The 13803-nt window shown below is 31.5% G+C and overlaps 1 protein-coding gene across 12 annotated transcripts in view; it reads left to right on the top strand.

The window, feature by feature from the left end:
- The window catches only part of GULP1 (GULP PTB domain containing engulfment adaptor 1), a 409533-nt gene that overhangs the window by 380115 nt on the left and 15615 nt on the right, over positions 1 to 13803 (top strand). For 11 of the 12 annotated variants that reach the window (XM_051986044.1, XM_051986042.1, XM_051986048.1 and 8 more), the window contains one exon: positions 11440 to 13779. The exons of the other annotated variant lie outside the window; for it this stretch is intronic. In XM_051986044.1, the coding sequence (XP_051842004.1) occupies positions 11440 to 11511 (72 nt within the window). In that variant the 3' untranslated portion in view covers positions 11512 to 13779. Of the gene's footprint in view, positions 1 to 11439; positions 13780 to 13803 lie in introns of those variants that run through there. 12 annotated transcript variants of the gene reach the window in all.

Raw genomic sequence — 13803 nt, 5'->3', positions numbered from 1 at the left:
CTCATCTTTAATTTTGATGATATCATCCCTGAGTCCATTTATTTGAAGGATTTTCTATAACACAATAGCAATAGCAAGAAAATAGATGTTTTTTTTCAAATTCGACTAAGAGTTAGATAAGTTAGTTTAGTAATAGTCCAAAAAAAAGTAAGGCAAATTTCATATGACTTATTTTTGATAAAGCTAAACTAGGCTCTTTGTGATTACTCTTTCCTTTTCTAGATGTCTATTAACCATATCTTTAATAATATGTTACAGGATTTTGTCAGGAATTGATCTTAAAGACATTGGTTTATTTTATTCTCAAATATCCTTCTCTTCCCTTTTTTGAGAACTGGGACAATATTTACTTTTCTCCAGGGTAATGGTTCTCCACTCATTCTTGATGGTCTTTCATCTGTCATCTCAGCAATGACTTCTTCCTGTTTTTTAACCTCATAAGATTTAATTCGTTCAACTGATCAAGTGCAATAAGTGTTTTCATAGATCCTTCCTCACCTTGTTATTATCTATTTTTATTCTATCTTTTCCTACTCTAATGTCTTAATATTTGTTTAGAGAAAACAAATTAAAAATAATAATTGAGTAATCTCTGCTTTCTCTACACTCAGAATCTATGTAAGACTACACTGGCTTATTTCTCTTCTGTTTCTCTGAAGGTCTTCTTTGTCCAAGTCTTTCCATAGTTTTCTAACTTTACCAAGTCACTTCCAACATCACAGCACTATTCCATCCTTATACTGTCTAGTTATTTTAAATAGTCTAAAACAATATTGATTAATATGGCTGATATATAGTGTATTTTCCCTATTTTTCTCTTTTTATTAACTCTGAGCTTTTACGTTTGAGATCATGCTTACTACCTCTGCTTTTTATGTAATAAATTCTACTGACCTTTTTATTTATGCATGTATCTATCATTTTATAGCATTTCCTGAAAACAATGTATTGTAGAATTCAAAATTTTAATCTGCTGTTTCCATTTTATGAGCAAATTCATCCCACTCACATTCTAAGGTATAATTACTTATTTAAATTTTCCTTTTTCCTATTTTCCCTCTATTCTTCTCACCCTATTTCTATCCCTCCTTACTTCTCTGCTTTATCATACCTTCTACTTATTCTTTAATGTACCCACACCTCTAGAACTCCCTCTCTTATCTCTATTCTATCCTTGAACCTCTTCTCTTTTTCTGAATTCAGAAGACTTTTATATCCTTCTAGATATATATGTTGTTCCCTTTTTAACCAATTCCCAATGAGAGTAACATTTCAGCATTTTTTTATATTCCTTTCCCTGTTCTGGCTTTTGTGCCTTATTTATATAGAATAATTGCTCCTTTTCTCCCCCCCACCACAATTTTTTTTTTTTTAAGAATCAATAACTTTTTTTAAGAACCAATAACCTGGACTCAGCTCAGCTCAAGTCTTTCTTTCAAACTACTTAAATAAAAATGATACATAAGAGAACTGATATTTTCATATATAAGAAATAATTAATTTGACCTTATTGAGTCTCTTATGTTTCTTATTTTTCTTTCATTTTTCCTAGATATATATGTAGAATTTTCTCATAAGTTTTATTGTTTTGTCAAAAATACCTGAAAATCTTTCTTTTTTGTTTTTGTTGAGTGTCCATTTTTTTTTTCATTCAAGATTATGCTTAACTTTGCTGAATAGATTACTTTGGCAGTAACTCCAACTCTTTTGCTTTATGAAATGAAGTTTTCCAAGACCTATGATCCTTCAACACAGTAATTGCTGAGTCTTGTATAATCCTTATTGTACTTGTTGCTTCCAATATTTTCTCCTTAACCTGGAAAATTTGAAACTTGGCTATGATATTGCTCTAAATTTTCCTCCTGGGATCTTTTTCAGGTGGTTATGGGTGGATTCTTCTTCTTCTTCTTTGCGTTTTCGGTGATTATTTACTCTTAACTGATACTAAGGCTGCCTCCAGAAAACCTCCCCGAGAAACCTGCTCTCTCTCCCAGGGAGAACTATTATATTTTAAAGAAGAACAAGAACTCCTACCATGGATCTTTTCTATTTCTGCTTTGCCGCCTTGTCCTAATACTCCATGGCAATTTTCCTTGATAATTTTTTCTAATAATATATCAAGACTCTTTTTTTAAATCATAATTTTCAGGTTGTCTGACTATTCTTATATTCTCCTATCTGTTCTCTAGATCAGTTATTTTTTCTGATGAAATGTTTCACATTCTCGTGATGTTCTTAGTTTGGTTTTCTTAGGGTCTCTGGAAGCAGCCTTCGTTTAAGTTCAGTAATTACCACAAGAGTAGCCAGGTGTTAAAGTCCAAATCTTTTATTATCTCTTTCAAAGTCTTGTCTCCTTTCCTGGGGCCCAGTTAACTTTCTTAAAGGCCTTCTGGAGTCTTGGTTTCAGTGGAGAAACTAAGGAGGAGAGCCTGCCACCAAGGTGGTATGAGATGGGATAAAAGAATCTGAGTCCAAGGGCTTGTGCTTCAGCCTTCAGTCTGCTTGTTTACTCTAGCTCTCTATCTAAATCTCTCAGTCCCCCAGGAGCCTGACTGAAGATCGAATGAATCTCTCTCGTTGGTTCAGAGTGCTCAAGCTCCTGCCTTCAGTTCTCTTGTCTTCTCTGCCTCTGAATGAACCTGGCTGGGGTTCCTAGCTTATATGCTCTATACTGAGCATAAACCAATCATTATTTCACTAGGAAACCATTATTTGTTGTAAGATTAAATCAATCATACTGAACTTAGAGAACTATTAAACATCATGCTAAACTAAATAACCATTGTCTCATCAATTCCACCTAGTACCTTGCAAGAACCTTCAAGTTCAAAGTTCTGTCCCATAACACATTCTTTTATATTTTTTCATTCTTTTGATTTTGTCTTATTATTTCTTGGTGTTTTAGAATGTCATTAGATTCCCTTTTCCCAATTCTAGTTTTCAAGGAAATATTTTCTTCCTCAAGTTTTTGATTCTCTATTTCATGTGTGTTGACTCTATTTTTAATGTTCGTGTATTAATCTTATTTTTTCCCCTAATTTCCTAAGTATCTTATTTGATTTTAAAGATTATTTTTAAGTTCTTCTAAGAATGCTTTTTGTGCTTGGGATCATTTGACATTTCTTATTGAAAAAGAAATGGCTTTTTTAGCTCCATTATTTTCCTGTGAATATCTTCTCTATCTCTAACTAATCATACAAACCTTGCTTCCTTCAGACCTGAAATTGTCCTGTGTGGCCTGGAACTGAAAGAAGGAATTGCTCTCCTGAAAGTGCCCACAGTCCCTGTTATTCTGCTAGTGTACTTACCAAGTGTATCCTAGCTCCTTCTCCCACATAGAAGTATCCCAGCCTTGGAAGGTCTCATTCACACAATTCTGTTAGGCTTATCTCCCTCAAAAGTGGAAGGTCCTTCAATTTTCTGCTCAGTATCAGTTGTCCACATTGTATATAAGTCTGAGGCTGCTTCTCAACCCCAGCTGCCGCCAGGATTTGTTTCTTACATAGAGATGGTTGTACTTCACTCAGGCCAAGCTTGCCCCTGGAAGTCTGGTCTTTCCTGGGGATTTTTTAGGTTGTCTTAAGAGAAATACTGCTTTATTTGGACTTTTGTTTATTTCTACTGTTCTACATTCCCGCTGAAGCAATGTTCTGTGCTTTTTTGTGGAGGAAATTTGGAGAGCCAAAAGTTTTCTGGCCTACTCTGCTTTCTTCCCAAAAAACTCTTTCTATATCTTTATTTTCACTGACTTGACGAAATTTGGTATTACACTCTGAGCAATTCATTTAAGTGATGTTTGCCTCATTTCTTCAGCTATAAAATGGAAATATTAATAGCACCTGAAAGGATCAAATGAGACAGTATTTGTAAAGCTTTTTAGCACAATGCCAGGCCTTAGTAGTTGCTTCATAAATGTTTATTTCTTTCCCTCTTCCTTCAGTTGTCAATATAAGCATCAAACATTATTCTAACAAAGGGTTCATAGGCTTTACCAGGTTGCTGTAATGCAAAAAAAAAAAAAAATGATTTTTAAGAAAAACTGCTTTAAAACTTTTTGAAATATGTTCTCCCAAAATTTAGGGTGTATTTCAGACTATTTTCAACTTTCCTTTTTTTTGTTGTTGTAAACTCCATAGGATTATAACTACTTCCTTCCAAGACTCTCAGCAATAATTCACTCTAGCAACAATTTTTACTCATTGGTGAGATTTATAAAAAGAATAATGTTTTTTTTTTCTTGACATAACTTTTGAAAGGTGAACTTATCTATGATAATTCACATCATGAAATGATAATTTCTTCTTCTGAAAGAGACAAAATTCCAAATAAATGTCTAGATAACTGTACTCTCCTGGCATCACTCTGTCTTGAAAGTTTACAAATCTCTCTTACAAATTTCACATCTTTCTGCTCTAATAGTCTATACATGAATTAAATCTGATGACAAATATCACTTATATTTCTTCTTCCATGGATCTTCAACTACTTCTTTCTATACTATGCTTCCTTTCTCTGGGTTCTGATTACAATAGTATTAACATACAAGATAGCTCCCAACTAGGACTTGTTTATCTACCTTGTTTTGAATAAAAACATTTCATGCAGAGATATATACCAATCATGAGTATCACTCTACCAAATCTTAGTCAAATGTGTAAGACCAAATTTACCTCTGCATTAGGTAATTTATTTGTGTACATTTTTTTTTTTTCCATTTCTCAATGGAGCTTTGAGATGGGTTTTATTAATGACTTTTTTCTTCTATATTCTTCTGTGAACTGAAGATCTCTGGTTATTCATCAAACCTACTAAATGGTAATTCATCATACCTACTATCTATCTAACTATCTATCTATCTATCTATCTATCTATCTATCTATCTATCTATCTATATTTTTGCTTGGTGGGTATACATTGGTGAGCAATGTTATCTTTTCCTCTTTCTTTTTCAGTTTAAAGAATTGCTGATTGCATTTGAAAGACTTTGGGCAAATTCAGTCTTTTCAGATTATGTGAGATATACTATATTCCTGGCTAGGAGCTTTTTAGGTTTATATTTTAAGCTGTGATCCAAAAATCCAGATCAGATAATATTATTTAACCAAATCATTTACTAACTACTCAAATCTGTTTTATTTTCTTCAGCTTTTGCCTTTACTGGGCAATAAGATTAGAACACTCTCTTGTTCTTTAATTCTTGCAAAAGAACATTTGACTGTGTTTCCTAGGTTCTTTCTGGCAATATCTTGCATATGCCCATATAAATCACAAGATAAGGTTTTAGGCACCTATTTTTGTAAGGAAAGTTCTTTTTATATATATAACTGTTAATCTTATCTTCTTTCTATTACCCTTACTGGATAACAATGACTTCTTATCTATTAAAACCTACTGATCTGTCATTCCTTAGAAGACAAGTAGCTTTTCCCTTCTGAGCATCCAATTCCCTCCTTCTTCTAAAAGAGTCTCAAACTTATTTGTTTTTGTTTTTTTTTTGTTTGTTTGTTTTTTTTTTTTGTTTTTTTTTTGTTTTGTTTTTTAGCTCCACTAGTAGATGAAAGTCCTTTTTCCTTTCTTCCTCTCCAGTGTCTCTGTGACTTTTCAACCTTTTAATACTTAAGTCAGTATTTCTTTCTCCTTTTGAAAATCCTTTTACTTTCTCTTTTTTACACTGAAGCCCCACTTCATATTTTTAAAAGAACTTTTCATTGATCTAATATCTTGGAATATAGGCATTATCTTGAGTTTTGCACTTCTCTTATAGGGAAACTAGGCTCGTTATGAGCATAGATCAAAGTCACTTGACCAACAACACAGGTCACTATAAAATTCCCCTACTTTCTCTATGTACTGGAAAAGAAATTGTTAGTTCTTGCCTTTTAAACTTCTTGTTGCTGATTATGCTATTCTAAGTTCTGAGAGGTTCATAACACCACTAGCAACAGGATGATGAAATTTCTAGCCACAAAGCTCTCAAAAATCATATTAAGTTGAAGAAGGGCCACAGTCTGCGGCACTTAAGACATAAAGATAGATAAATACAGCATTTTTAGGTAATTACTTTGTCCTAATAGGAGAAGATAATACTTAAAAGGGGGTTAGGGAAAAGGATTTACTTGATGCAGCTTAGAGAAATAATCCTGGAAAATTGCCCACACAAACAAAATCAAAGAGTTTTAAAGTACTTCCTTCAGAGTTGTTCATTAGATGAACAGTAGACCAGGCCATCCTGGCAAAATAAAATGATTTGATCAACATATTTATTTAGATGTTGTTCCAGTAATTATATTTTCACTAGTGAACAATTAATAAGAATCTGTATCAATGATATAACTATTTATAAGCATCAGAAAGCCCTTGTTGTTATGTATAATATAATTTTGTTCCTGTCAGCTACTGATTTATCTACATATAGAACCAGCATGCATTTATTTATTGTGCTATTGAAAATTTTTATTATAAAGCATTATGGAAATCTAAAGAAATTAAATTTAGAATATGTGTTTTGAGGCCAATATACTGTGGTCATATAAAAAGTGGGGCAGAGAACAATAATCTCATTAAAAATAAATGTTTTTTTTTTGTTGTTTGGAAAAAATGTTTGATCATACATCCTTTATATAAACATTTATAAGTATTTTTGTTAAAATAAGTCAGTACTTCATTATATATGTTTATAATGTTAATAATAATAATATGTTAATAAGGATAGTACTGTTTATTTGTTAGATAAATTTTCAGAATAACAAAGAATATAAGAGTTTTTAAAAAGATTCCAGTTGTAAATAAAACATTGGCTTTGGTAAAGGTAGTAAGAATCAAAAGTTCTATAATTTGTGAAAACTCTTTGAGAATAATTGTTTATCTGGCATGTCTTTTGCTGGAAATACTGCATTAGCAAATGAATTTAAAAACTTAATTTGTGTACTACATTTTAAGCTAGATTTTTTTTTTTTTTAAACAGGCCCGAACCTCTTAAAGTTGATTCCCATTCTCATTCAATATACTTTTCTATCTCTGGCCCTTAAGTAGGGCAGGGAGAAAAGGGGAGAGTTTATATCACAAAATCCTACCTCAGAGTTATTTGTCTCTTAAGTGTCTCACATGCTCTGAAGCTGTTGTTGCAACTCTTACTCTCACTGAAGAGTCAGGTTCTCAGAGCTCAGCTAACTATTAACTTAGAGTAGTCCTGACGGTTTAATTATATCTCCTAATTCTATGGCTCTTGAGCTCCCAGTAGTGCATTTCCTACCATTAGATAAGTATCTCTCTCACTTATTCATCCAGACTTAATGAACTTCTAGAAAGGAATATTTACTGAGGTAGTATAGTAAGAAAAGTTGGTATGAAGCATTCTCCACTCAAAATGCATACTACAGTTTATTGAAAGTATATGCAGAGTTTAGGAGAATGTTGGGCTCAAACACAGAAAGCACATGGGCCTTCCTATTTGCTCTAAGTCCTTTGTCTTCCCTTTGTGAGTGCTCAAGAATATCACTTTGGGTATGGTATAATTTATTTACTTGCTCCTTTGTATAATTTTGAAGATGACCTTCCTTATCGTGGCTCCTAGTACACAGAGAGACACTGAATCATGAGTTCTGAAAGCACTGGATGACACCAGTAGGCAAACTAAGTTCTACAGTTCTCCAAAGTTCATGAGGTACATTCTCAGACAAATGAGTCCAGGGAGAGTAGGAGTCCTAGAAAAAAGCTAAAACACTTTTTCTTCTCAAATAATTTCTTCTCAGGTGTAGGTTTCTCTCTTCTGTGTTGCCAGACACTGTAATGTCTTGGTCTCAATTTTTCTAATAATTTTATAAAGACCCTAATGGGAGTAAGTAAGTACCTTAGTCAGTTCAAAGAGAAATTCTGTCATACCTGCAATGGTATCCTTCATACATAATAAATAACTGAGGTGAATCCTCTCCTTATAAATGTATCTAGAGTAAATAGATTTTCTTTTCCCCTTTCCCTCCCTCCTTCTCTTTCCCTTCCTGCTTCCTTCTCCTCCTCTTCTTCCCCCTCCTTTTTCTTCTTCTTTTCTCTCTCTCTCTCTCTCTTCTCTCTCTCTCTCTCTTCTCTCTCTCTCTCTCTTCTCTCTCTCTCTCTCTCTCTCTCTCTCCCTTCCTCCCCTCTTTCTTTCTCTCTCTAACCCCTCCTCCTCTCTTCCTTTATCCTTCCTTGCACAGCCTTTACCCTTTACCCTTGTGGATTCAGTCTGATCTTACCAAAGTTAGAAAAAGCAAATTGTTAGATATGGCATTGAGTGTTTCATTAAAGAAGTCTTTGTATGCCAATTCGGACATGGATTAGCCAGTATATATTAGGCTAGAGGAAGTAAAGTCAATAGGTTTATAATAACTTATTTTTTGATAATTAGGACACAATTTAACCCAGAAGTGAACCTATGATTGAGTTTCTTTTCAAATTTATTTTTAATTTAAATTGTTTTTCTAATGCTAACATCAGGATTTTGTTGATTACTATTTTAAATAAATTATAGTAATAAAGGTTTTTCCCTTTGGGTTTTGATAATTAAAAAAGAAACATGAAGTCTGAGAAGAACTAAGACAAAAAATTTCTTCTCTATATGTTATCAGTAGCTAATTCAATGTTTGACATTCTCTTCAAAAAAGTTTATTTTTATGAAAATACTAAAATAACGATGCATTTTTATATCAAGTTTTAAGTGACATCTGTTCTAAGAATTGGGTATGTATTTGTGAAATATGTACATATTCATTCCCAGGACACAGTCAAATATTACTTTTCACATGGTAGCAAGTGTTTTTTGAACCTTGACAATGAAGTTACTCTTCTGAAAACCAAGAAGCATGATTCGTATCCTGAATGAATAAGAATCTTTGAATTATCTTTATAATAGCAACATTACTATATAAAATTTGTACAGCAAGTATAATGAATAGTGAGTGCTCTTCAGAACTTTCAGACAATATAACTTATTACTTGCAGAGCTTTAAAGTTATTGTACAGGTCTTGCAAATACCTTTTCTGCTAGAATTATAATGAGCCACTTCAGTGGCCTAATCAAGCATGAAAGACAAGCATGAAGGCAATGGCTAGACAGCAGTAAATTCAGATTTTAAAAGTCATGAAAATAGATAAAGTCATAAATACTAAGGTCATAGAAGCAGACCAGGTTTTTTTATAGTATAGTTTTTCTTCAAGGAAGAAAATAACTGGGAAAATGCTTTAAACACATAATATGAATCATAATATAACATTTTTACTAGGGAATTTTCATTTAAGAACATTTCTTGGGATGGAGCATGATCTCAAACAATTATCTTTAATAAAATATTTTTGAAACAGGTATTGTCAATTAAAATACCAAAAATTATTATTATAATATGTAATATAAGTATTATGTAATTTAGTATAAACAAACCATACTTTTTAGTAGCACACTCTAAAGGATGCTGAATTTGGAGTCAGAGGTTTTAGGGAGTTCTTCTCTGTGTGACCTTGATCAAATCTTTTAACTTCACCATATGCAAAATTAGAAGTTTGGAATAGTAGACAATTTCTTATGTCTCTTTCTTAGATAGGATCCTCTGGTGATAGGATATTTTAGTAATCTGGCTAGATTCCATGCTTTATAATACTTTTGGCTATGTTCATTGAAATATATTTCATTTTATTCTCTCATACTGATGTATTTACTATGTAAATAAACCCCTATGAGTTCCAACTGGAAAGGAAACTCTCTTGAGAAGAAAAGGATTTGGGTATTCAGCTTTCCCAAAGATCTCCCAGATGTTTTTGGATAAATGCAGCCTCAGTGTTGTTCCTTATCTATATTAAGTTTTTATAGGTTAGATGTAGAATTGGGATTAACCCAGAACCATTCTCTGAATAATAATCTTTAATATTGTAAACAATGAAGTTATTTATGCTAAGTTACTTTTTGCTGTTTTTATTGGACTGTTGCCATCCACTCTTTTAATGAAAAAGCTTTTTTAGTCTTGAACTAAACAATTTCCTACATAAACAATTTCCCCATTATACATTCTTTTTCAAACAGGAGGAGATATAAAAAGACCACACCTAAATCATCTCTATCACAATTCTATTTAGCAGTTAATAGTAATTAATGAAATTTACTTTACTAAATTAAGTAGAGATGAATTACAGGAAAACACTGGATACCAAATAGAGTAAATTGAAATAAATAGTATATAGTTAAAACATTCTTTTTTGAGAGAGCATAGTATAATGATATGATCATAGGGAAAAAATTGCTGACCTGAGAATTGGGAACATAGGATTCAGACCTAGCTCTGTCACTAATAAGTTGAGTGGCCTAAACTGAAATCACTTAAATTCTTTAGGTCCTTAGTTCTGTTATATAAAGAATTAAGAATGTTTTAACTAGATAATCTCCAAGCTTTCTTCCCACTTTGTTGCTATTAAGTTATTAGGGGGCACAGAAAAATCAAAAGCAAAGGGTCATGAGATTTATCAAAAAGCAGCTTTTGGAAAATTCTTTATAGAACTAATTCTTCTAACTCATTAAATGAAAGAAAGGTTGTTATCTGGTTTAAGAAAGCCCAATTGAGAAACTGGGAGAAGGTCCCTTAGAAAGCAGGGCTACAACTACTATTTTAGTTTTTAGTCAAAGCACATCATTTTATATTTTGGATTACAATATTGTATTTATAAAGTAAAAGAAGAAATCACTAGTCCTTTCCAGTCCCTGCTAGTATTATATTGCAACTTTCATGTATTAGAAGATTAATCTACATACAAAGGCATTCACTTCCAATAAGTAAACATTCCTTAAATGGCTATAATGAGTAATGTCCTGGTACTCTTCCAAAACAGACATACAACAATAACCTAATATGCAACGTACTGTGCTTGGGGCTGGGGATATAAAAAATAATAAAAGGAAAGTAAATCCTGACAATAAGGACCTTATTTTAAAGTTGTCTGAGCCAGCTGAAGTCACGAAAATCAGAATAAGTCAGCAATAGGAATCTGGTTCTTAGACAGGGGAGTTGTCATGATGGAAGGCATGATGGAAGCCTTAAAATAAAAATAAAAACAAAAAAAGTCTAAAAATATACTGTGTCCTAAGCTATTAGAATTTAAAATTGAACCAAGACTTTTGGGACAACTGTATGGAATACTAAAAGCCATGTATTTCAAGATTTGTGGTTGCTTTAATCTACCATGCATGTTAACTGCAAATTATTTTGTACACACAAACACAAATGAAAATATATATTTTTTCAAATAAAACATGACCAAACTTCTAAGAAACTAAAGCATAAATAACAGATTCCACCATTTGTTGCAAAAGTGGTAATACTTTGCACATTTTTTTGTGTGTTTGACATGTTAACTTCTCTTATAATTACCACGTTTTTTCAAAGGCATTTCCTACTTTAATGTTCACATTCTATTTTACAGGAGGGGTTCAAAATGGGACTAACTCTTGAAGGCACGGTATTTTGTCTCGATCCATTAGATAGTAGGTGCTGATACCAAGAACAAGAGATCCCGACTCTTGTATGACATTCTTTTTATCATTATTATTATAACGTGTAATATAATTATTATCCATGTGCCAAAAATTTTTGTTTTTAAACATGTTAACTTCTGTGAGATATGCTTCAGTAAGACTTCAATACAGATGCATTGTTGATCTGTAAAATTGTAAAAAGCCACATCTGCATGTGAGCTATTCATTAAGTTACACTATTATGTTCATTTCTGCTTCTGTTGGAGATAAATTTATACTACTAAAGAAGAGGGAGTTTCCCAATTCTTCTATTTCTGGGTTATAAGTTACTACCTTTGGAAACTACATTAACTTTTCTCAGTCCACTAGGATATTATTGAATTGTAATTCAAATGTAACTTAATACATTTTTCCTGGTAGTTGGAAAGAAAAAGAAAGTGTCTAACTGAAAACTCAGGACTAATATAGGCCCTTGAAATATCTGACTCTGACTATGTCTAAGTGATACATATGTTTGCCAATTCAGTGGAAGGTAGCAAAATGATTACTTGGTGATATGAGAGCCCAAAAGAAGTGGTTTAGATTTATAGTTAGCTTTTATGACATTATATAGTTATAACCAATTATTTTATATATCAAACCTATGAAATTTTCATGAATCATGAGCCCTGTATGTCATTATGTCTATTAGCTGCTTTTCATGTCACTGGAAAATTTTACACCTTGAAATTAAATGACTTCAGATCACTAACTTTCAGACACATGAAATGATTAATGAATATTAATTGAGAAGATAATAAAAATGAATGTACTTAGAATATGTAGTAGTATATATAGATATCAGGTAACTCCAATTATTATATTCAGTTGTTTACTATGTTTTTTTTTATTTTAAAAGTAAAATTTGAATCAAGATCTAAGAAAATATAGAAAATCATTTTTAAATACCATCTTATTTCAAATGAAAGCAGTGATATTAAAAAGCATATATACCTTTCTAAATTGATAATAGAGAGGAAAATATATTTGAAGATAGAGTCTGCATATATTTACAACACATTGTACCTGTATTTACTTTACAAAGCATTTTTCTGCACAAAAGTAGTATGTGTCTTATTGGAATATTTTCCCTTGAAAATGTATTGAATTTGATGCCCAGCACAGTGCCTTGCACGTCACAGGCATTTTTATATGTATTTGTTGAATTGAACTGACTTTCAAATACTTAATTTGATATGCCATAGTTAGTACTGGTATTTTAGCATCTATGAGAATCATTCTATATGAGTAAGTAATCATTATTAGCAATATGATGTGACCAAATTTCACTTTAACCTGAATTAAAAAAAAAAAAAAGAAATCATTATGTATGGACATGTAAGTTAAGTTTCTGCTAGTGTCAGAGTATAACTGACTTGGCTATTTATATTTCATTAATCATTAACATGAGCATTAAAAATTTATTTAATTTCATTCATGATTCAATTATGACCTTGTTCCTTGAAAATATTTTTATTAGAGAGTCTTACACTTGCTTAAAATATATAGTAACTATAATAAAGTGATATCCTAAAAATAAGTCTTATTAGGTTTCCCCTAATACAGGTTTACTCAAAAATAACTTAAAAATTTGATGATTTAGAAATAGATGGGTAGGGAGGCATAAATCTTCTCCCCAAAAAAGGTTTTCTTTTTGGATTCATGAACATTTGCTTTTGTTCTATATTCTAGTTTAAATTTAATCTGGGAAAACATCAACTATGTTCATGCAGCATCACATTTCTTTGAGTTTTTTAATGTTTGACCGTGTATATGAGTCTTCCTCTTTTCTATATTGCGTTCACATGTATCATTAATTCTAGAGTAGTATATGTTTCATAAAAAGATGTCTTTATAATTGTGTTTGTCATATAGTATTTTGGAATTTGTATAATGAGGATGTTTAGTAGCCATATCTTAATGGCTTTTTTAACAGATAGAATTTGTATTTTTATTGTACTTTAAAAAGCTTTATGTAATAGGCATATATTTAGTGTCCATTTACTATCAATGATAACACAATACAGTACTAAGATGATATTTGCACATGTAAAGAAATTTTTCTTTACAGATTTTTTAACAGTAATCAGGTATGAAAATGGCATGATTAACAATACATAACTGATCATTCAGTTAAAAAATGCTTAATTTAGCAGTGCATTTTTAATGAAAGATTTGGTTGAAAATGTATATCTTTGTAATCTCAATGGTATGTTTAATTTTGCCACAAATAAATGTTTTTAAGTAAATTCTGTTGTAAAATTCATTTTTTT

Source organism: Antechinus flavipes, chromosome 3, assembly GCF_016432865.1.
Source record: "Antechinus flavipes isolate AdamAnt ecotype Samford, QLD, Australia chromosome 3, AdamAnt_v2, whole genome shotgun sequence".
Classification (NCBI taxonomy): Eukaryota; Metazoa; Chordata; class Mammalia; order Dasyuromorphia; family Dasyuridae; genus Antechinus; species Antechinus flavipes.
This window is presented reverse-complemented; position numbering and strand designations above follow the sequence as displayed.